This window comes from Acomys minous (genome assembly GCF_964271855.1).
Source record: "Acomys minous genome assembly, chromosome: 10".
In the NCBI taxonomy this organism is placed as follows: domain Eukaryota; kingdom Metazoa; phylum Chordata; class Mammalia; order Rodentia; family Muridae; genus Acomys; species Acomys minous.
Window position 1 is genome coordinate 66,319,003 of NC_140491.1, and position 24,622 is coordinate 66,343,624.

At 50.7% G+C, this 24,622-nt stretch overlaps 1 protein-coding gene across 3 annotated transcripts in view; it reads left to right on the forward strand.

Annotated features, from left to right (window-relative positions):
• The window catches only part of AK8 (adenylate kinase 8), a 109,695-nt gene that overhangs the window by 54,427 nt on the left and 30,646 nt on the right, over positions 1–24,622 (forward strand). For 2 of the 3 annotated variants that reach the window (XM_084798105.1, XM_084798106.1), the window contains exon 11: positions 7,094–7,235. In XM_084798105.1, the coding sequence (XP_084654231.1) occupies positions 7,094–7,235 (142 nt within the window). Of the gene's footprint in view, positions 1–7,093; positions 7,236–8,572; positions 8,622–24,622 lie in introns of those variants that run through there. The other variant, XM_084798107.1, reaches the window with a different exon arrangement.

The window sequence follows — 24,622 nt, forward strand, 5'->3', positions numbered from 1 at the left end:
CACTTTGTAGACCAGGCTGGCCTCGAACTCACAGCGACCCGCCTGCCTCTGCCTCCCGAGTGCTGGGATTCCAGACTTGTTCTCAAGTCTTATGTTGTACTACCTGGAGCTACTTATAAAAGTCAGCGGGTGCTCGAGCTGTCTTTTTCCCTTATTTATGATGTTACCAGGGACAAACTGAGATGTTCTCATTAGCAGCTTCCTCCCAGCTGTGGGCGTGTCAGCTCATCTGAATAGGCATTACAGAGCAGCGGGCAGTGATAAAATGTGAGTGGCCACTCTTTGAGGAGAGAGAACCAAAGAAGGCCCCAGAATGTGCAAGAGCTCTTTTCTGGATAGGACAGCACTGCAGTTCCCTAGAGCCACTGTCTTCCTAGCAGTTTGATTCAGTGTTAGGAACCATACAAGTCAGGGTAGAGAGCTCTGGCAGAGCTTGCTGGAAAATGGAGATATGGAGATTTTCATGGTAAATAAGCCAGACTCAGAAAGGTTAATATGGACTCCTCTGTCATATGGGAATCTAAAGTCATTTTTTTTGAAAGTCATGAAACTAAAAGAGGTGGGAAGGGGCCGGAAGAAGGTGAACAGATAGGGATGGTCAAAGCACAGTGTGCATTGATGAAGATGGCGTAATGAAACCCATGGTTTTATAACAGTGGTATGTGCTTTTTAAAAAGGCTTTCGCGTCCAACAAAACCTTAGAAGACATCGATTCCATCTTGCATCTGGGGTTCTAAGGCCTGCTAAGACTGAGACTGGTCTGGGGAACATGAGCTCAGTTTACCAAAGAGCCAGAACGACCTAAAGGCTTTTGTCCATGTGCGACTGCAGGGTGCAGCAGGTGGAACAATTCAGGTCTCTCTTTAGCTCTCCTGCAGCCTGGAAACCTGTTGTAGCTTTAGGAAGACTCACTTGGATGCAATGCCCACAACTGGCCAGTAGGTGGCAGTGCATCTTTACAAACGGCATCTTTACCAGCAACAGCAGGCGCCAGGTCTTGGTACTTCAGGCCCACCATAGATCACCTTCAGGCTCACGTGCCAGTGGTGATTGTGGTGACAGAATGGGGAGGACTTGTGTAGGTCATCAGTGCCAAAGGCAGCACTGTGTCTCCTGGAAATGGTTGCTTTTGCTCTGTTGACTTAAAGCAAGATTTAGGGGTTCCCAAGACCCAGGATAAGTCCCAAAGCCGTGCAGAACTTTCTCTCTCTGGAGCATTTGGGTGTATGGAATGGAAGTCAAAACAAAACCAACCTCCTCTTCTCCGCAGTTGTTGTTGTTGTTGTTGTTGTTTTTAACTCTTCCTGCCTGACTACCTGGGGTCTCTTGGTGGCTCAGGAGGAACAGAGTGGAGACCCAGGGGCTATAATTGTGTGCTGGGGAGCAGGGTACAGGAGGAAGGAGCCCCAGTCTGGCTGGCTTTCTTGGACCTGAACACTGGCATTCACAGTGTTCCAAAAAGAACCAGGGGAAGAAAGAAATTACAAAGGCAGATAGAAGAAAATATGAGGGGTTTGGGGGAGGACAGGAGTGGGTGCAGGGGAGGGGCGTGTGGAGGGACAGGGGGTGCAGGGGAGGGGTGTGTGGAGGGACAGTGGGTGCAGGGGAGGGGTGTGTGGAGGGACAGTGGGTACAGGGGAGGGGTGTGTGGAGGGACAGTGGGTGCAGGGGAGGGGTGTGCGGAGGGACAGTGGGTGCAGGGGAGGGGTGTGTGGAGGGACAGTGGGTACAGGGGAGGGGTGTGTGGAGGGACAGTGGGTACAGGGGAGGGGTGTGCGGAGGGACAGTGGGTGCAGGGGAGGGGTGTGCGGAGGGACAGTGGGTGCAGGGGAGGGGTGTGTGGAGGGACAGTGGGTACAGGGGAGGGGTGTGTGGAGGGACAGTGGGTGCAGGGGAGGGGTGTGTGGAGGAACAGGGGGTGCAGGGGAGGGGCGTGTGGAGGGACAGGGGGTGCAGGGGAGGGGCGTGTGGAGGGACAGGGGGTGCAGGGGAGGGGCGTGTGGAGGGACAGGGGGTGCAGGGGAGGGGCGTGTGGAGGGACAGGGGGTGCAGGGGAGGGGTGTGTGGAGGGACAGTGGGTGCAGGGGAGGGGTGTGTGGAGGGACAGTGGGTGCAGGGGAGGGGCGTGTGGAGGGACAGGGGGTGCAGGGGAGGGGTGTGTGGAGGGACAGTGGGTGCAGGGGGAGGGGCGTGTGGAGGGACAGTGGGTGCAGGGGAGGGGCGTGTGGAGGGACAGGGGGTGCAGGGGAGGGGTGTGTGGAGGGACAGTGGGTGCAGGGGAGGGGTGTGTGGAGGGACAGGGGGTGCAGGGGAGGGGTGTGTGGAGGGACAGTGGGTGCAGGGGAGGGGCGTGTGGAGGGACAGTGGGTGCAGGGGAGGGGCGTGTGGAGGGACAGGGGGTGCAGGGGAGGGGCGTGTGGAGGGACAGTGGGTGCAGGGGAGGGGTGTGTGGAGGGACAGTGGGTGCAGGGGAGGGGCGTGTGGAGGGACAGGGGGTGCAGGGGAGGGGTGTGTGGAGGGACAGTGGGTGCAGGGGAGGGGTGTGTGGAGGGACAGTGGGTGCAGGGGAGGGGCGTGTGGAGGGACAGTGGGTGCAGGGGAGGGGTGTGTGGAGGGACAGGGGGTGCAGGGGAGGGGTGTGTGGAGGGACAGTGGGTGCAGGGGAGGGGTGTGTGGAGGGACAGTGGGTGCAGGGGAGGGGTGTGTGGAGGAACAGTGGGTGCAGGGGAGGGGTGTGTGGAGGGACAGGAGTGGGTGCAGGGGAGGGGCGTGTGGAGGGACAGGAGTGGGTGCAGGGGAGGGGTGTGTGGAGGGACAGGAGTGGGTGCAGGGGAGGGGTGTGTGGAGGAACAGGAGTGGGTGCAGGGGAGGGGTGTGTGGAGGACAGTAGTGAGTGCAGGGGAGAGACAGGGATCCCCAGGTGCAGGTGGGAGAGGGTTGTGAGGAAATGTGGAGAGAACGTGTGAGTAGGCATTTGAAGGAAGTGTGCTAAAGCTAAGGGCCTCTTTCTGGTACACCTCAGGGTGCCCAGGAGGGTTAAGAGACTCAGAACACTGTGTATGAGATCTCAGTGGCTTCCTGGTCGGGTGGGCAGCAGGGGGCGCTGTGGTCCGCTAATAGCCTGGATATTATTTGCACTGGCGCTTCCTCTTGAATAGGCTGAAGATGACAAGTTGGAGCCATAACCAAAAAGGAACCTGTGCTGACCGGGTCCACCCCACAAGTGGCCACCCCAGGATGGTCCATTGTCCTACCTGGAGCCTGAAATCGACATTTGCCGGGAGCCTGATGCAGGCGGAGAGCTCAGCCACAAGCCCCTAACTCAAGGGTAGAGGGTGGCCAGAGCTCCTGGGGATCTTGGTAGGTGTCGGGCTGGGCTTGGGGGCACCCCACTAACCCCATGTCAAGTGCACCCAGCCCTGGGCCAGTGAACTGATATTTTAATGACCTTGAAGTCAACTCAAAGACCTCGAAAAGAAAAAGAGGGAAACAAAAAGCTAACATCACGTGGCATGACCTGGTGGAATAACAGGCCGCTCACATCTTACGTTCCGCTAAACTCAGTTGACAGGATGTTCTGGAGAACTCGCCCTGGGCAGTGGCTGGCATGAAGGGTGAGATGTTAACTGTCAAGCCTGGAAATCAAGCCCCAGGCATCTAACTTAATGGTGAATGACTTTAGATGGAAAGGAAAAAAAAAATTCCCTGGGAGAAGAGGATAAAGGAGAAATGTACATGTTGTCAAGGGGCCTTTAAACCTCCAGCAGATTCCATCAGCAGAATCTGGCTCCGAGAGCCTGGGGCTGCCTCTGACTGGCCAGAACATGTGGGGTCGGGACAGCATGCCAGTGGCATACAGGTAGCAAGGCGGTTGTGAAGCAGACATGCAGCGGTACCTACAAGCCTTTCTACAGCAGCTTGGGCCATATTTGGGGTCTTCAAGGCTGTGCCCCTCTACACACAGACGCTACCCCTCTGTTAGCAGTACGGGGAGATAGTAATGGCCGAGAGGTAGCATCCTGAAGGGTCTGTCACATAGCCTCTGCCAGCAGTCTTTACAGCTCCCTGCACCTCAGCCCAGATGAGACAGCACAGCCAGGGCCCCACTGAGACTTGCGTGGGAGAGCACTGCCGCACATCTGCCTCAGCCCTGTAGCCCTTGGGGACTCTGTGGATTTATGGATCGATGTTCCATGTGGTACAAAGATGCCAGACGTTGCCAGGGTAATCCAAGACGGGCAGGTCTGGGCAACCCCTGCCCAAGCTTCCCAAGCTGGTACAAACAAGAGGACAGGAGTCACCCAGGCGTGGAGTTCCTCCTCATGTGGGAGCCACCTGATAGACCTAAGGCTGGCCTTCTGGAAGAGCCTGTTGCACAGAACAAATTCACAGCAGTTCACAACGGCTAGTGCAACCTCCCGCAGACAGAAGTTTCCTCTTTTAAAGAAATAACACGTGGGACCAGTGGCATAGCTCGCGGAGTACTGTTTGCCCAATAGACACGAAGTGTGCGTGAGGCCACGGGTTCAATCCCCAATACCCCATAAACCAGGATGATGGTGCACTCTGCTAATCCTGGCACTTAGGAGGTAGAGGCAGGAAGATGAGAAGTTCATAGGTATTCCTTGCTTATACAGTGAGATCCTGACTCAGGAAGGAAGAAGTTTTTGGGGACTTTCTCCAGTACTCTGAGTCCATGCAAACAGTACCAGCAAGGCATAAGAATTCCTGTCTTGAAGTAGAAGGCCAGGACCCCACATGCATGTGGTGGCATACATGTCTGTTCTCACATGAATGTGCATGCACTGAACCCTCTTGGCTGTGCATGTGAAGCAGCTGCTGCAAGTCCCTGCCTTGCCTTCCTGGGTGAACTAAAATAAGCCCTCTGTTAGCCTGGGCTGTCCTGGACTCACTTTGTAGACCAGGCTGGCCTCGAACTCACAGCGATCCACCCGCCTCTGCCTCCCGAGTGCTGGGATTAAAGGCGTGTGCCACCACCGCCCGGCTTAAGCCCTCTATCTTTTAAGTAGATTCCTATCAAGCCCTGAGAGGGCTCACTGCAGGGCAAGAGGCCTACCTATTTAGGTGTTCTGAACAGGACAGCCAAGGGCTTTTGTTTGTTTGAGTCAGGGTCTCCTACCTAGGTTGGCCTTGAACTCACAGAGATCCACCTGCCTCTGTCTCCCACATGTAGGGATTAAAGGCTTGCGCCACTGCTCGGGCTGGAAAGCCCCTAATGTAAGGAGATGCCCAGCCCTGGGAACACAGCTTTCGGGGGTGTTTTGAAGCAGGGCAGGCACCCAGCAAATGGCCAGGTAGAGCGAAGTGCCCTTCATCCTCTGGCTTCCCTGGCTGTCACCCTGTGGGGCCCTGCAAGGCTTTAGGATGCGCTGCAGGGCCACTTGTTAGACCCACAGACGCTTGTTGAAAGGGGAACCTTGCAGAAGCTTCTAGAGAAACAGCCATGCATCCCCCGCTTGGGGCCCACATCTACGGCAAACAGTAGTAATATTTACCGAGTATTTCTGGGAAAAATGAGTGCAAAGCGCAGGCGATGCCGTGCAAATTGCCAGGACGCAGAACATTAGCAACATGGAGCATTTAATGAGTCTAGGAAGAGAGGTATATGAGTTTCAGGAAAATGTCACTTGCAGCAATGTAAACAGGATTCTCATATCTCCCTGGGCTGGGGACTTGTTCCAGTCCCCAGGTATAAGCAGAGCCCAGCTTCTAGAGCGAGATCCGCTTCTCCTGACGGGAGGGGGGGGACTCCGCGCCAGGGGTGGGTGGGTGGGGCAATGGGATGGGATCTCAATGCTATTGGATGGAAATGAAAACTCCATACCTGATGTCCTTCCACAGGAAACATTTGCTGGGGTCCCAGTGCTCGTGTCCCCCACCTCCCAACTTACATGCTGACTAAGCCAGTGGTAGGAGGAGAGGAGACCTGGATGGGGGGGGGGCGGCGATGAGCCCTCCTGCATGGGATCAGTGGCTCCATAAAATTCTCCACTGACTTCCACATCCATCCCTTGAAAAAGAGACCCAGGGCTGGAAAGATGCCAGCTGTTGAGAACACTCGTTGCTCTTGTACAGGACCCGGGTTCAATTCCCAGCTCTCCCACATGTGGCCTCACAACCATCTGTAATTCTGGTCCCAGGAGAGCTGACACCCTCTTCTGGTCTCTGAGGGCACCAGGCGTGCATGTGGTGCCCAGAACATGCATGCATACCAAGCACCCATACACATAAAATGAATTATAAATAAAAATAGAGAAGAGATCCCTAGCAACATTCCATTGAGGAAGCCACACCCACCCACCCACACACATGGTCTGTTTTCCTTCGGATTCTTCGAGAAGCCCCACATGAGTGCTCTTAGGTGTGGCTTTCTTCTGGAAAGAAAGCCTCTCTCTCTCTCTCTCCCCCCTCCTCCCTCCCCTCCTCCCTCCCCTCAGCTCCCCTCCCTCCCTCCCTCTCTCTCTTCTCTCCTCTCTCCCCTCCTCCTTCCCCTCCTCTCCCTTCCCCTCCCTCCCTCTCTCTCTCTCTTCACTCCCGTCTCCCCTCCTTCTTCCCCTCCCCTCCCTCCCTCCCTCTCCCTCCCTCTCCCTCCCTCTCTCTCTCCTCTTTCCTCTCCTCTCTCTCTCTCTCTCTCTCTCTCTCTCTCTCTCTCTCTCTCTCTCCCTCTCTCTCCCTCTCTCTCCCTCTCTCTCCCTCTCTCTCCCTCTCTCTTGCTAGCATGACTCTATCAGCCCACCAGGGAGCCTATAAGCTGGAAAGTAGCCTCCAGATCTAAGAGCCCAGTTCTCCTCGCTGCTGTGTTTCTGGGTTCATGGCATCTTGCTTTAGCTGCCGTAGCCGACCAAAATGGAAGATGGTGTCTTGTTAAGGTCTGAAAGGCAAAAGCCAAGCTCACCCAATGCATCGCCCTTCTCTGGCAGCTTTGCAGCTCCTGCCACTCCTGTCGAGAAACCAGAAAGGGACCTGGTCCAGGTGGTTCCAATTGGCTCCACCTAAAGCTCGGTGCGTGGCCCAGGAAGGTTAGAAAGCCCTTGGCTCCAGAATGCGCTCTCTTACCCTTCTTCCTCTCCAGTTCCAGACAACATCATCACCAAGGCTCTGGCTGAGCGTCTGGACAAGCAGGACTGCATCCAGAAAGGGTGGGTGCTGCACGGCTTCCCGAGAGACCTGGACCAGGCACAAATGCTGAATAATATGGGGTACAGTCCCAACAGGTGAGCTGCTTCCCCGGAGCCCCATCCTCTCCCAAGGCCCTGGCAGTCTTCCCACGGGGGTTCAAGTGATGGTGGTGCGCTCCAAAGCAGACTGTTCATCCCATCCCGTCCTTCCCACTCCATTTGCCCTGTGAGTACAGGTTCAAATTCTGCTTGGCTTTCTTCCTTTCTTGCGGGCTGTGGACTCGAGTTCTATTTTAATGTGTGCTCTGGGTGTGTCCATGTGCCTGACCCGGCTTTTGTAAGTTCAGTTGGGGGCGGTTAAAAAATCAGTAAAACCTAACAAAACTTGGCTTAGAGCTCATAACAAAAGGCTTATTGTTAAAATCTATACACAGGTAAATTTAATTTAATTTGCTACAAACATGCTGCACCACCATCTTAAGATGACCATATGGCATAAAGCAACATTTATAAAACTTCTCGGTCTCTTAGGTTATCACTGTGTCTCTTTTTATACTAAGGAAGCAACAAGTAGCCTCCAAAATACTTCAGATTGGTATGGATTTTTGTATGATGATAAAAATGTAAGATTATAAAGGTTTACTCAGATTAACAAACGGCTGCTTTAGAGATTTACACCTAACTACTTATGTCTTTGCTAAGTGTTCAACACCAGATTGGGGGTGTGGGGGGGCAGGGAAGAAATTAAAAAGGAAGGACACGGCTGCTCCTAGGTATAGAGAGGCATAGCCAGAGGCAGAGACACCGGGGAGAGTCCAGAGTGGACATGACGCTGACCCATGTGAGAAGAGCGGGTAGGGGAGAGGGGACAGAAGGGAGCCGGGTGCAGCGGCCAGAAGGCCCCAAAAGAGAGTAGATCATACAGGGAAGGGCAGCTAGGGGCAGGGCGGCCCAGCCCCTGGGCTGGAGAAGTTTAGTTAGAGGGCGAGGTATGCCAGGCATACCTTGTAACAGCTAGAGACTCAGGGATGCTGGGAGACGCTGGCAGGCAGCCAGGTCCACTTTGATATGTTAAATAGGCACCTCAGGGGTTTGTAGGGGGCTTGAGACCTAACAGCCTCAGGTCCACCTCTGAACTTTCTGTTTCCCAGGTCTATTTCCCCAACGCTACCACACCATTGAGCCACTTGAGGGTGAGGGTGAGGGTGAGTGTGTGTGTGTGTGTGTGTGTGTGTGTGTGTGTGTGTGTGTGTGTGTATTGTTGTTGGTTCTCTTCCACCTTTATGTGGGTTCTGGGGATCAAACTCAGGTTGCCAGGCTTATGCTGTCTTGCCGGCCCTAGCTACTTTAGTTTTGTGGCATATTTCACCACAGTGTAGCACCTGATCCTCCCTTAATGCTCTGTACTGGATGGATTTGTTTTACATGCACAGACGGACGGACAGCTGCTGTGGGAATTTCAAGTAGAACTGCCTGCCTTACCAACTGCTCTGCTGTGCCCAGGAATGCCAGAGACAGGGCCAGTGCCCTCCTGGGGTGCACACTTTGCGTTCTAAGCCCATTCCCACATTTGATGTTGTCTCTTTCTTTTTATTTTATTTTATTTTAATTTTAATTTTTATTTTTTTGTCTCTTTCTTTTCTTTCCCTTTTTTGTCTGTTTGTTTTGTGTTTGTTTGTTTGTTTGTTTGTTTGTTTGTTTTTGAGACAAGATCTCTCTGTGTAGCCTTGGCTGTCCTGGACTCACTTTGTAGACCAGGCTGGCCTTAAATTCAGAGATCCGCCTGCCTCTGCCTCCTGAGTGCTGGGATTAAAGGCATGCGCCACTGTGACAGCTAACACTGTCTGTTCTTGTTACTGTAGATACCAAGCTGAGTTAGTTTTTCTGTTTTACTTTCTACCTTTAAAAAAAAAAAGGAAGAAAACAGGGAAGGCATTGTTTCTTGCTTTTTAATTTGTTCTCTAGTGTCTGTCATCCTCCTCCACTCCTCGGAGCTCCGCGCTCGGGTGGCCCTTGCTTGGGAACAGCTCCACCCACCACCACCGAGACCAAGGACTGGACAAACTGGATGAACTGGGGTGTGGGGGTGTGGGGGACCGTGTGTTGTAGGCTGGGGTGGGAGGTGGCTGTGTGGAGCATTCTCAGGCAGAGAGAATCCAGGTTCTCACTCCTCTCTGGGGGGGACCCTCCCCAGCCCCCACTTCTCATAAGCAGAGAGAGAGAGGAGCCAGGGCTTGGAAAGTGCAGAAAGCAGCCGCTGGAATCACAAGCAGAAAGAGACAGACGGAAAAGCCAGGAACTAAACTTTATTGTGCATTCTAAGCCTCGGTATAGAAGGGGGAGTCAAAGCTAAGACAAAAGACAAAAAGGGAGCAAAAAGCAAGAAGGAAGGGCAGGGGACCAGAAGACTCTAGAAAGGCTGGACCAGAAAAGCCAAAAAGGCGACCCCCGACTTGGGAATCCGGAGCTTTTAAGCCCTGGGAGTTGTAAAAGAGGGGACCCTAGGATATGGCTTCTGTTTATAGTTTCTTGAGAGCCTTATCTGTGGAAGGGCAAACAGCCCTTGGGAAGATTTTATCAGAGCAGGACCAGGTCTGTGGCCCCTCTCACCAGATGGGATTTAGGGGCCTGCTGGGATCAAAAGGGAGTCGACCCCTTTTTCTGAGTAATTGCATTAGAATGGCTAACCAGAGGGAGGTGGACTTCAACCTCGCCCAGCAATGCCCCACAAGCTCCCTTCTAGAACTTTCTGTCTCTGTGTGCATCTGTGGCTGTCAAGGCTTCCATGTGGAGGTGATGGTGTCCCACCTACAGAAACTTATCTCTGCCTCTCTCCCTTCCCAGCCTTACTGTTTTCCCTTTACCATTTCTTTAATTAGCACACAAACTGTTGCGTTTTATTATGGCATTTGCAACAAAGCTATTTTTGGTTGATTCTCCTTGCCGACTCTTCTCTCCCACCTGTCTGCCTCATTTGTCTTTGTCTTTTCCCTCTACAGCCTCCTTTTCACTTTGATGCCACGTGTGTCCTAACGCCCTGCCCCCACCCTTCCTCAACATCCATTTTCCTCCCCACATCCACTTACACACACACACACACACATTTACACACACACACACACACATAAAACACACATACACACACACACACACTCACACACACATAAAACACACACACACACACACACGAACACTAAAAGCTAGACTCTGAGTCTGGGTGATATTTATCTTTCTGAGTCTGTGTCACTCACGTCACGGATTCATCCATTTTCCTGAAAACTTCATGATTCCACGTCCCTCTTACTTGTTGTGTGTCTATGTACTACACCTTTATTATCCACTCACTGGTTGATGGACGTGTATGCTGGTTTCATCGCTGCTGTGAATAGAACAGCGATAAACATGGCCGCACACAGGTCTCTGTGGTGGGATACCGCGTCTTTGGGCATACGCCTAGTAGTGGTAGATCTGGGATCGTATGCGAGATCAGCAAAGCTATGCCAGGGATGGAACTCAGGTCACCAGGCCTGCCCCTTTGTCCACTGGACCATCTCACTAGTCCGTTAACATTTCTTATTACAAGTTTTCATCCATTCATTCGCTTATTGGGTATGTGACCTCTAAATTTTAAATTGTTTGCTCTATGGCTAATAGTTACTTGAAACAGCATATATTTAAATGTTAAAGCCATATCATTATGTATACGGCCTGGGTAAAACATGTTCGCTCTATTTTTCACCTCTTTCTTACTGTTTGTTATTCACAGTTGCCTATGACCAGCCCCTTAAGGACCAAGTGATTGCTAACTGCTCGTTAACACTGCATTTCTTTCCCTGTTGGGAGCTTCTCTGGTGACTGTGCCTGATGCACCTGGCAGACAGCCTTAAGAGAGGAAGAATTTTCTTTTCCTCCTTGTTTTGGAGGGCCAGGACATGGCTGCTGAGCACCATGGGCCTGAGCAGGACATGATGGGGGTGGGAACATGTGACCTGATGGGTCTTTACTGCTTGCATCCCCCAGCACTATGGCCCTCCTGACCCCCCTTGACCACCCCTACCCCACCCCCCAACCCCGACTCCCACCCCACCCCCCTGTTCCACCCACCCCCACCCCTGGCACCTAGTATAATCTTCAAAGGCACCACCCAAGTGTCCTTCTTCCTGACTAGGCTCCGCCTCCTAAGGTTTGCTAAACCTGACAAATCAATGCGACCAGTTGGGGGTCCAGTGAACAACACAGGATCCTGCAAAGACATTTCCAGATCAAACCACAGTAGAGCACACTGGTGCATGAAAATAAGGATCCCATGTCCAGGCTTTTGTTTGTTTGAGGCAGGGTCTCACGGATCCTGGGCTGTCCTTGAACTCACTGTATAGCCCAGGGTGACCTTGAATTCCTTATCCTCCTGTCTCTACCTCTGAAGTGCTGGGATTGTATATGTACGCTCCACCACCACCCATGCCTGGTTTATGTGGTGCTGGGGTTTGAACCAGGGCTTTATACATGCTAAGCAAGCATGCTAGCAGCTGAGCCTGCTCCCAACCTACCAGTCTTAATAGCTGTGTGGAACCAGCATGCTGTGTTCTGGCCAAAGGGCTGCAAAACCCAAGTATAGTTACCTTAGAAAGGGGGCTGACTCAATTGGAGGACTTAGCTCTTTGCTTGCTCTTTCTTTCTTTTCTAGTTTTTGTCTTCCCTTGGGTTAATTATTGTACCCAGAGCCTTAAGGCAGAAGCCCCAGGTGGTGAGGCGAGGCTGCTGTCCCCTGCTCTCTTCCTTGTGGCAAACACAGCTTAGGGAGGACACTGTTTCGCTTGCGCATCCTGATCTTACCGGATTGTCCATCATTGAAGGAAGCCAAGTGGCGGGAGCGTGGAGGAGTGCCACGCCCTGCTTACTCAGCCTGCTTTCTTACAGAATCCAGGACCACCTGGCTAGGTTCTACATCACCCACAGTGGACTGAGCCTGTCCGCATCAGTCAACAGTCAAGACAAGGTCACACAGACATGGCCACAGATGAATCTGATGGAGGCATTTCCTACTACGCTCCATTCCTAGACACCCGCTTTCTCCTTCGTTCCCACCCTCCTGTCATTGACACCCTTCCCTCCCACCCTCTGTTCATGGACACCAGTCCCTGCCATGTCCAGCATCTCCAGGGTAGGGAGGCAGAGACAAATACATCCTGGGTTATTTGTGTATCGATTCGTGACATGGACTGTTGCCTTGATCATCTTTCGTTAAGATTTGCTTTCTAGGTCCATGACAGTTTTCGATTCTTATTTTCACCTCACGAAGCCCCTCCTCTGTGGTGCTAGATTGAGCCATGCTCACCAGCTGTTTACACAGTTTGGCTGCCTCCGTGTTTATAATTTCCGATCCACTTTCATTTGAATGGATTATATGGCGTCCTTTTCAGCAGGGCATGTAAACACATCCTTAAGGATGCTTCTGTGTCACCTTCCTGCAAACGACATCTGGCAGAGATCTGCACACACCCTACGCATACAGCAGCATCCTAAATCATATCTGCCTCCGATGTCTTGGGGGACCGAGGCCCCGAGGTTGTTAGGATGTCAGTCCCTCCCTCTCCTCTTCCTCTTCTCACTCCCGTCTTCCCTCTCCTCTATCCTCCACCTTCCCTGCCCCTCCTCCCTCCCTCCCTCCCTTCCATCTTCTCTCCCTCCCTCTCCCTCCTTTCTGGCACCTTCTGCAGCCTTCCCTGAGACCAGAGGAGCTCTGAGCGCCTCCCACTGTGGTACTTTTGGATATTTCCCTGGCAGTTTGCTTGCTTTTCTTCTCTGTGGCTTGGCATCTCTGCCTCTTCCAGCCTTTGTCCTTTTTTTCTCTATCACTTTCTCTCCCCCTGCTGGGCTTGATCCTTCTCAAGGCTACTTCTTCAGTTCTAGAAGCTTCTGGTTCCCCTTGAGGGATTTCCTTTTCACAGTGTCAGCTTTCTTCTCATCTTTAAAAAAAAAAAAGCATCATCTTCTCTTTGACATCTTTCTTCCATGGACCTTGTCCTCTCTAAATTACTCCCAGAATATTGATAAAGTTTTATCTAAAACACCCTTAAGTTCTGAGGAGCAATTTTTCATCTAACGTGTATTCATTGTCTTTTTATTAACTTTTATCACTTTCCTTCCTTTCCCGAGAAGCTCCGACGTCCAAGATAGATCTATCCCATAGATCATCTGTCTTTGGAGAGGCCCGTGCGTGTCTCACAGTTGCGGGAGCTGGTGTATTAGGTCTGACAGACACAGTCATAAATTACTACAAGTTTGGTGGCTCCAAACTGCACAGAATCACTCGGCTGCGTTCTTTTCCTGAGGCTTGGAGGAGAGAGCAGCACCCCTTGCTTGCTCATAGCTCATCACCTTGGTTCAGGCCAGCCCCGCCCCCAACCCCGCTGCACCACAGCCCCTCAAGCAGATCCAAGGATCCATGCCGTTAGCTGGGGCTCACCCCAGGAACCAAGGACAACTGGACACACTGAGGTCCTTAGTCTGTTTCACTGCATAGTCCTTTGTCCCCTGTGGACTCTGGGGATTAGGAGGTGCATGTGCTGCCACCCCGTGTGGGGTCAAGTGACTAAATGTATAGCTTATGAAAAAAATTGGCAATAAGAGGTTTTTTTTGAACACATGACAACAAAAAACACAATGTGAACCCCAGGTGCCTCTGACAGTGCTCGCCCATGGTGCGTGATGTCACTTCACTGCAGCTTTGGTCCTGAACACTTTGCTTTGCGAGTGCCATTCTGCTGTGCCTTGTCAAGGAACACTGCCTAAAACGTTTTTCCCGACTCAGATCTGAGACTGTGGCATGTTGTAAACTGCAGTGTCTGTGTGGCGCATACAGGTTTCTACTCTTATGGAAGCAGTGGCTTAATTATAGGAAATAAAGGTATTGGATATTCTCCAGGATGTAAGAAGCAGATCATTTATGTTTGGGGAGGCATTGTGTTAGTGTCTGGATTTAAAACTTGCTGTTTATTTGGCTGGCTTGGGTTTCATTTTCAAATTGTTATCTTAGGGCCGGGATGCAGCTCAGTTGGAGAGTGGCTTCCTCCGAAGCACCAGGTGCTGGGTTCAGTCCCCAGAGCTGTGTTAAGACTGGGTACGGTGCACACCCTTGCTGTCTCGGTACTGGGAAGTAGACGCAAAAGGGTCAGACATTCGAGGTCATCTTCAGTTATACAGGCAATCATTGGCCAGCCTGTGCCCCATACGACCCTGTCTTTAGGGGGAAATATCATTCAGTGAGGCAGGAGAGATGACTCAGTGGCTAAGAACACCTGCTGCTCTTGCAGAGGACATGGGCTCAGTTCCCAACACCCACATCAGGTGACTCACAACCCCTCGAACCTCCAGTGCTGGGCAGTGGTGATGCACACCTTTAATGCCAGCACTCAAGAGGCAGAGGCAGGCAAATCTGTCAGTTCCAGGACAGCATGGTCCACAGAGCAAGTACCAGGACAGCCAGGCCTACACAGAGAAACCCTTTCTCAAACAAAACAATAAAAAAAAAAAATCACTCAAAGATCCTTGGCTTGTGATCGGGAAATGCGAATTTAAAGTAGTCAGTTTCACTGTCATTAAGCAAACAAATGACCTGTGGGAAAAGAGGAGCCTTATTCACCGTTGGCGGAAGTGTAAACTGGCAACGTGGAGGTTTTCAGAAAGCTGGAAATAGCGATATCTTGTGACCCAGCTATAGCACTCCCGAGTCTCCAAAGACTCCACAGAGACCTTCACGGATCCGTGTTCACTGCTGCTGTAGAACAATAGCTGGGGAATGGAGGCAGCCTGGATGTCCATCAGCTGCTGGACACTGTGAGTGTAGTGTGTGTGGGTCAGGCTCGCTAGAGTAACAGAACTTACAGAATATATATGTATGTATATATATGTGTATATATATACATATATACACACACACATATATATATACATATATATATATATATATATATATATATATATATATATGAGTTTATTGGAGTAAAGTACAGGCTGTGGTCCAGCTAATCCAACAATGACTGGCCGTGAATGGAAACCGGCAGTGAATGGAAGGTCCAAGAACCCAGTGGTTGCTCGGTCCACGAGGCTGGCTGTCACCGCTGGTCTTCGGTAGACGCTGGAATCCTGATGATGTGGGCGCTAATGCCAGCGATGGCCTAAACTCTCTAGCAAAGGTGAGAAGAAGCGGGCAAAGAGCAAAGCTTCCACCTTCCACGTCTGTCTTTCCCTCTATAGACTTCCAGTGGAGGGCGTGGCCCAGATGAGAGATGGGTTCTCCCAGCTGAAAAGGATGAAATGGATTAAAGGCAAGTCTTCCTGCCTCACAGGTGTGCCCTCACTTTTGGGTTTTAGTTCATTCCAGAGGTAGTCAGATTACAGCCAAGAATAGCCATCACGAGTACACACAGGGTGGAATTTTATTCAGCAATAAAGAAAAGTGAAATCAGACAACTTAAAGAAAAATGGGTGGAGCTGGAAATATGATTTTTAGGGTTTTTTTTTAAAATTAGGTGTCCTGTGGGTCTATTATATACCTGCCAACGCCACAGAGAGCAGAGGACTCAGACCCCGCCATCCCCCATGGGCAGGGGTTGCAGGTGGTTGTGAGCTGCCAAATGTGGGTGCTGGGATTCCAGCGTCTACTGAAGACCAGCGGTGACAGCCAACCTCGTGGACTGAGCAACCACTGGGTTCTTGGACCTTCCGTTCACTGCCGGTCATTGTCAGATTAGCTGGAGCACAGTGAACTCAGGTTCACTGTAAGACTTGATAACTGCTGAACCACCCTTCCAGCCCCAGCAAATATATGATTAGATGAAGTAATTCAGGCTCAGAAAGGCAAAATACACCATGCACTCACTCTCATATGTGGATCTTAACATATATATATATAATCTGTGTGTATATATATATATGTATATGTGTGTGTGTCTGTGTACATATATATATATATTCATCTATATGAGAGTAGTGAGTATAGGTGTCAGGGAACTGAACAAAGGCTCATGGGAACATAAAAAGGAGGTGAGAAGGGAGTGTGGGTAACAGATGCTGCAATGTGCACACAAGGGGAATTTTTATTAAGCTTTTCTGAAAGAGGGAGGGCTCTTATGGGGACTAGAGGTGGGGCAAGTCAGGGGTGCAGAAGATCAGCCAAAACCTACTAGGCATTAAAATGCTTTGAGGAACCCTGCTACTTTGCATTCTGAGATTTTTTTTTAAAATTTTTTTTTTTTAGAAAATAAAAGAAACAAAAATGTCACTTTCCTTTGGAGGAAAGAATTTCCAACATATCTAAAATGGCTCTAAACACACTTCTGCCATTTTGTTGACATGAGGTGGCGTTCTCACTATTAATTATTATAAAATCAAAATATCCATCCACTCTGTGTCTTGTAGTATAAAACATTCTGCCAAGACTGAATTCTCATTTGTATGCAAATTTGTTTTCCTCTTTAATTAAATATAAAATATGTTTTGCTAAAGAGTTGTTAAAAAATACATTTCTTTATGGTTTATTATCAGTAAGTGTTTGGATTGCATGCCTACTTTATTAGGTATCTATATAGGAAGGGTCTTGGGGTTATATGAACATTTCTCAGGAAAAGGGGTCATGAGTGACAAAACCTTTGAGAGTCTAGGTGTGCGTGTCCTGGGATTCCAGCAGTCCTGTGCCAAGCTTGGTCAAAAGCCCCTGGGACTGAGGTTGGAGGCCTCAGGGTTTGCCACAAAGCCTGTCAGCTCACCCTGGAGGGGAGTCTGAGGCAGGTGTGGGAATATGAGATGTCCCCCTAAGGGAGGGTGCACAGGTGTCACCAACAGCTTGGGGAGGGAACCGGGTACTGCTTGTGTAAAGCCAGTGACATTTATGTCTTGACTCAGAGCACCCAGCCAGTACAGAGGCAGAACAAGGAGAGAGTGCCCTGGGCTTGCAAGCACCCAGGAAGAATATTCAAGAAACAGTTTGATTTCAGGCAGGCTTGCAAGTGGATACATCTCCACTCACCATGGAGTTATTTTTAAAAAAAAAAAAAAAAAAGATCACTTTCTAAAGACTTTGTAAATAATTCCAGTCTAATTGATTTGACCTTAGGACACAAGACAGGCAGAAAATATGCAGAGATGGTTGCCAGTAGTACAACCTGCTCCTGTGTCCTGGTGGTGCTCCTTTCTCTGGCTTCCCCCAGCACAGTGCTGTCCCTCCTCCCTCCTCCCTCTCCCTCCTCCCCACAGCCTCTTACCTTGATACCTTCTCTGCTTTGGACTGAACATTCTGGTGGTTAACCCAGATAGGGATTTCAGCCCTGAGCCCCGCCCCACCCCCATTCAGCCAGAAAAGAGAGAATGTCCTCAAATGAGTCCGCATGGCGTGAGGACAAACACCAGCACTGTGGCTCTGGTCTGGGTGTGATGCTGTCATAAAACACTCCAGTCTGGAGCTGCTGCCTTGACACTAGGAGGAAATCCTGGCAGAATTATAGCCATGAAGCCAGTCTAGGGATACAACACAGAAACCTATAACTCAGGTACAAAAACAATCTCCGAAGGCCCAACAGCCACCCACCCTCCTCTTTTTTTTTTTTCCAGGAGGATTCAATGAAATTAGAATAAAATAAATTTACATATATATCAATTTTATTATTAAAATATATTCACACTAGTAAATAGAGTTATTGGAGAAGGGCAAGCTTGTCTGTGTGCCAGACTCAAAAATAGACCTCTTTGGCTTATCAGAAAACAAAGTTATTGTCTCCTCACCAAATATAAATCTCCTCCCCGAGCCAATAAGTGCAGTGTGTTCAAATGCAATGCTTTGTCAGGCTCCCACCTCATAAACCCACAGCCCATAATAGTAAATTACATTCCGCCGAGCAGTATCAATCTCTCTGTTCTAACATCGCATGGTGAGGGAAGCCCAGCAATTGATGTGTCGAGAGGAAGGAGAAAAAGTTATTTGAGAACAAATAAAATGGGCTATAAAGTTTGTTAAAACGTAATAATAATAGGGGAGAAACAAAGCCAGGCGCTTCCGAGGCTGCGCACAGAGGCCTGCCCTCTGCTTGCTGCGAAATAACTCAGGACTGCAGCCATGTATTTTTCTTTAAGATCCATGTTGTGGGGGGAAGTGCGGGGGGGGGGGGGAGGGGATGCGAGGGAGGGGAGTATAGGCTCTGAAGGATTCCCGGAAGTTTGTGGTATCTGAACCCCTATTTTCCGTGCCCCCCATGGTCTCAGTCGTAACCATGGGTCCTGGAAAGGGAGGTGAAGGAAAGGGCGTTGATGGGTCTCAGTGGCAGTGGCGTTTAGCAGAATGCTAGCAGGGGCTTTTACGACAGCCGTCTTCTCCAGTGCCCCTCTCTCCGTCCCACTGCGTTCATTTTAGGACCGTCAGCAACACTCGGTGACTGTGCCCAACTGGAAACTGCTGTCTAGGTTCTTTTGAGGGTGTGGTGGGGCCTGGAGTCAGTTTTCGTTTCCTGTGTTATGTGTGTCTTGCGTCCGGAGGTTGGCTTTGTCTCTATCAAGGCCAAGGGCCCTCGCCTTGCAGCTGTCAGCATTCTGCTGTTCCTGGTTACTGATGTTTTCTGCTAGCCGGGGGCCCTTCACATAGCCGTTGCCACCAAGGAGCTAGAGAGCAGCTCTGAGGAAGGGACAGGCCAGCAAACCTACCCTGTGTGCCTGAGGGTGAGGCTATGCCGAAAGCAGCCTGTCTGAGACCAGCTCTTCCATACAGCCAAGCTTTCTCTATGGTTTGTCCGGGGCCAGGCCATCCTTGGGTCCCGCACTGAAAAGCCTCCCCATCTCATCTTCCTGTCTGTCCCCTCCCAATTTCCCAATCGCTCCTTATTCTTTAGCGCTCTGAGGCTCATTTCTCCCCCCTCCCCCTCCCCTCTCTCTCCCTCCTCCCTCCCCTCTCTCTCCCTCCTCCCACTCTTCTTTCGCTTTCCCCTCCTCCTCACGCTCCTCCTCCTCTCCCTTTTTCTCCCCACTCTTTTGTTCCTTAAAAAACAGTAATTTGTTTATATTTAATTCCTTTTTTAAAATGTTTACAATTCATTTATTTTACCTGCTGGTCGTGGTGGCACACACATTTAATCCCAGCACTCTGGAGGCAGAGGCAGGCAGACCTCTGTGAGTTCGAGGCCAGCCAAGGCTCCACAGTGAGACCCTGTCTCAATACATTTTTTTAAAAGTATATGTATGTATGGGTGTTTTGCCTGCATGTATGTCTGTGCATCCTATGTGTGTCTGGTGCCTGCTGCAGCCAGAAAAAGACATTGGGTCTTCTGGAACTGGAATTACAGACAGTTTGAACTGCCATGTAGGTGCTGGGAATTGAACCCAGGTCCTCTGGGAGAGCAGCCGGTGCTCTTAAGCATTGGTTTTTAGTTATACTGGGCTAGATAAGGCCGTTTCCATTAGGTGCACAGTACACACGGGGTCGACCCACCTCGCTTTGCCGTCCTCCCCTCCTCACTCGTCCCAATCCCGGTCAGTTCCTTTCGCTCCCCTGGCAGGTCCCTTCTGCTTTCTGTCATCCATGCAGAAATGATTGTATGCATATAGAGAGTTTTGAACCCACAAATGAGAGCAAGTGAGTGACATTCACTTTTGGTGGGGGGGGGGGAGTTCAAAACAGGGTTTCTCTGTGTAGCCTGGGCTATCCTGGAATTCGCTCTATAGACCAGGCTGGCCTCAAACTCAGAGGTCTGCCTACCTGTTTTCATAATGACTGCTACTCTGACTGGGGTGAGGTAGAGTCTCAATGACCTAGTGGGGTTCTTGTTTGTTTTTTACAAGATTTGCTTTTTTGTTTGTTTGGGTTTTGTTTTGTTTTGTTTTGTTTTGACAGAGTCTCTCTGTGTAGCCTTGGCTGTCCTGGACTCGCTTTGTAAACCAGGCTGGCCTCGAACTGACAGCGATCCACCTGCCTCTGCCTCCCGAGTGCTGGAGTTAAAGGTGTGCGCCACCACTGCCCGGCACAAGACTTACTTTCATCTTAAATTATATGTGTGTGTGTGCTGAGCCCATGGAGGCCAGAGGGGGGTGTTGGCGTTACGGGGGGGGGGTGCGGGGGGGGGGGACCGGAACTGCGGTCCTCTGAATTGCCGAGCCATCTTTGCAGCCCCTCCGTGTCTTCTTCTTTGCACTTCTCAGATGACAGGTGAAGGTGAGCATTTTTGCCTGTGTTTATTGGTCATTTGTACTTCCGTCTCCTGAGAAGTACACATCTTGCTAGGCCCCTTAGCCACTTGCTTGTCAGTCGCCGTTTCTGAGTTTGAGGAGGGAGCTTTCCCCTCCCCTCCATCCCTCCTCTTCTGTGATGCGAAGGAAGAAGGACCGCAGGACTGGGTGGTTGTCGAGTGATAACCATGTGCCCTCCTTCCATCTTTTTAGCCCATGCCTGTAACCTCAAATCCGTTCATAGCCTCATGGTAGGGTCACTCATGGACAACACCTACACTGGAGAAGCTGGGTCCAGGGCGGACACAGCCTTGAATCTGAGCTGTCACTGTTCCCAGCTGCGGGATTAGTGTGGCCACATTTAACCTGTTTCCTTGCCTAGCAAATGACCCAGCAGTCACTATTCTCTCAGCTTCACAGCACCCCTGCTCTAGAGAGTGGAAGGACCATGAGGGTATACGTGTGCACGTGCATGCATGTGTGTGCGCCTGCATGTGTGTGCGCGCCTGCATGTGTGGGCTTGTGTGCGTGCGTGCATGTGTATGCATGCATGTGTGCCCCTGCATGTGTGCGTTCGTGCACGTGTACGCACATGTGTGCATGCATGTGCTTGCATGTGCATGCATGTGTGTGTTCGTGGGGCATGTGTGTGTAAGGGGGCGACTGATATCAATTTTGCAGCTGTAATGGATTAAATTGAGCTGCCTCCACAGGGTCTCCCACTTGAAGAATCACTGCAACATGGAGGCTACAGATCGAGTTCTCTCATGTAGGAGGTTGAACACACCCTCCCAGCATCAGTGGGGACATTTATCTATATATCGAGTGTAAACACAACGCTTAGTGACAGTCACCATGCACTGTTTAGTCCCAGCTCAGTAGATGTGGAAACAGCTGAACTGTTTAATGCTAAAGATGACTGCCCTTGAAGCAGCACTAGTACACACAGCTCATTGTCCTTGTTTTTATTATTGTTAATTACTTAGTATTTAAGACAGGGTCTCCTGTGGTCTAGTCTAAAACTCCCTGTGTAACCAAGGATGGCCTTGAACTCCTGATCCTCCTGCTTCCACCTCCCAAGGGTGGGCATGGTGGGCATGGCTGGTGTGAATTCCATACTCAATTAATTCTGTTAATCTTTTTTTTTTCTTTTTTTTTTTTTTCTTTTTTTTTCTTTTTCCCCCTCTTGGTTTTTCAAGATAGGGCCTCTCTGTAACAGTCCTGACTGTCCTGGACTCACTCTGTAGACCAGGCTGGCCTCGAACTCATAGAGATCCACCTGTCTCAGCCTCCTGAGTGCTGGGATTAAAGGCGTGCGCCACCTCTCCCGGCTAATTCTGTTAATCTTTAAGTCATGGAGTATTTCGCTCTGCTTTGAGGTCGGAATGGGATTGGCAGGGAGTTCATATGCCCCAGCTCTCTCGGTTTTGTTTCAAAGCTTGTTACTTTTCATTCCACGCGACGAGTTCCTTTAGAGAAAGCATAGCAGGGTCCGCGGATACGGACAGGGCGTCGTCTAATCGCTCCAAAGTGAGGGGCCATCATTCCTAAGAGGGCAGCAGTAAGAGCAAAGGGAAATCAAAATGCAAAGCAGGATTGCGCTCGCAAAGCTCATGCGCGTGCACACACTTGCTCTCTCTCCCTCTCCCTCTCTCTCTCTCTCTCTCTCTCTCTCTCTCTCTCTCATTATCACTTGGTCCTTCCAGGAAGCTCTCACATCTCTGCAGCCGATTTTTATGTGGATTAGGGATAATAAACAGCCCATTAATGAAGGCCTGAGTGGAGAGATGGAGTTGGACTGCGCAGCAGAACTCCGCAGCTGGCAGAGGTTAATAACTCCATTACCGCAGCTCTACGCCTGAGCTGCCCGACCAGTAGGGTGTTAGCCTTATCTTACTCCTCATTAATTGAGCTAATAGAACCCAGGTGACCCCCGGCTTGCTGCTGTCGTCACAGAGTCTGACAGGCATGGGCTGGAATACTTATCACCAACTGGACTGGGATGCTTCTGACTTGGTAGGTTTCTATTCTTGAGCACCCGTGAGCTGCAATGCCTGGCCTTTAAGCAGAGGTGTCAGCCATGGAGGCAAGTGTGTGTGTGTGTGTGTGTGTGTGTGTGTGTGTGTGTGTGTGTGCATTGCCTGATTGTTTTCCACAAGCAAAAGTATAGCCAGGGCCAGCTGCTCCCTTTGGCCCCACTAGGCAGAAGTCACTCTGGGCTTGCAGGCCTTAGCTTTCCAGGGGATGGCTTTGGCCTTACGCCTGTAACTCTAGTACTTGGAAAGCTGAGGCAGGAGGATTGCCATGAATTAAAGACTAACCTGGACTGCAGAGTAAGAACACTACTTTTCTGGGGTCAAGGGTGCAGAGTCAATGTTTCCCTCATGACACATCAAGGAGCTGGGTGCACCCACAGCACTAGGGCCTCTGAGAACACGCAGCCACTAGTGTCCCATTCCCCACGCCTGCAGTCACATAAGATCAAAGATCTTTAAGGGCCCAGGTGTGTCCAACCTGTAGCCCATGAGAGACATGAAACCAAGGCCAAGCCAGCCATGCATTCGGCCCAACACAAAGTCTCCCTGTGGTGTGTGCGTGCAAATATGTCCATGTGCGTGCATGTGGGACTTGATTGCACAGTTCTTAAGGGTGAGCTTGGTAGATGCAATTGCCATGTTGCAATGTAAAAAAGGTGGACGTGCCTAAGTGGTAGATGTGACATGGCTGACAGGGAGATAAATGAAACCCCAGGCTCTGTGACTTACAGTGAGTAAGGGAGCTGCCAGGCGGCCAGGGTAAAGGTCACGCCCAGCCCCAGCCACCACAGCTTGTGAGTTCAGGCAGCTGTGTTTGCTAGAGACCGAGGGCTTTCCATACACTGGCTAACTCAAATCATTTCTAGACCCCAGGCTTTGGACACGCGTGGGCTCTGGTAAGAGCTGCAGTGACCTAGGCCTTAATAAACCTCCTGTGAAGAGGGACTGGAAATTTAAGTTTTTTAATTTATTTTTAATCTTGTGTCTATGTGTGTCTGTATGAAGGTGTGCCGTGTTTGTGAGTGCCTGTGGAGGCTACAGGTGTTAGATCTTTTTGAAGCTGTGCTTAAAGGGGCCTCAGCCACCTGACATGGGCACTGGACAGCAAACTCAGGTCCTCGGTGGGTGGCCTATGCGGGCACTGGGTCCTTGACCATGTGAAATTAAAGCTTACTCAGGAATCCCACTCGCCTTATTGCTGCATCCTGCAGCATAGTAAGCCTCCTGTATCTCTCTGCGTCACGTCACCGTATGGGTCCAGGGCTCTTTCTCATCCACTGTACCCTAGCATGGACCTCACAATGCAGAGACACCATCTTCCAGGGCCGCTGGCCCAGCTACAAAGGCACTTGTCATCCTGACTGTATTCAGAGACAGCCCTGTGACTGGCCTAATAACAGTGGCTCTCAGCAAGCTTCACTGTAGCAAAGCTAAGTGCCCACTGGTAAGCTACTTTCAGGGGTGATAGAGCAAGGGCTAGCCTGGAATAAGACACCCAAGGGCCTGAGGTCAGAGAGCAGGTTGCCTCGGGAGGTGAGTCTGGGGCTGAAGAAAGAGGCACACCCACCCTGGGCCCCAAGGTAGTGACCAGTTATGGCAGCAAGAGGCCACCAGCGTACGGTCCCCGGAGTTGTAGCATTTTAATCTTTCAGTAAATAAGAAATGGGGCGGACAATGAGAGTGTTCCCATTATTTTCCTGCCAGGAGACTGTTGACATTTCACCACTTATTTCCAGTGTTTGTCTAAGAAAAAGTCTGGGGAAGAGGACCCTGAGCAAATGGAGGGCGTTGCATTGCTTTTCCTGGGTTAAAACTTGATGGCAGTCTGTTACTAGGTTTTCGGTCTGTCCCTGAGAGCACAAGAGCAATTAACTTTAGAAACAATGACATCAGAAATGCCTGCTACCTTTAACCTGTGCCTGCGGCCGGGAGGATTTTGCAGAGTGTTAAAATCTGTGAGTCTCCGAGATAGAAAGGCAAGGTGGCTACAGCCACAGCTCCGTGGGCCCCATGGGGAATCTGGGGTGTGGGATGGGGGCTGTGTGGTGCCTCAGGGTGGTAAACAGCAGGTGAGCCTAGGAAAGATGGCCAGTACTTTGGGGAATCAGCCGGTCTTAAAGAAGAGCCCCCTGGAGACTGACTTAAGAGACCCCGCAGAGCAGGACTTGGTGTAATATTTTCTTAAATGTGGTTTTGTGAGCTAAGAACACTGAGATGGCTGTGTTAAGCACTTGTTGGCCA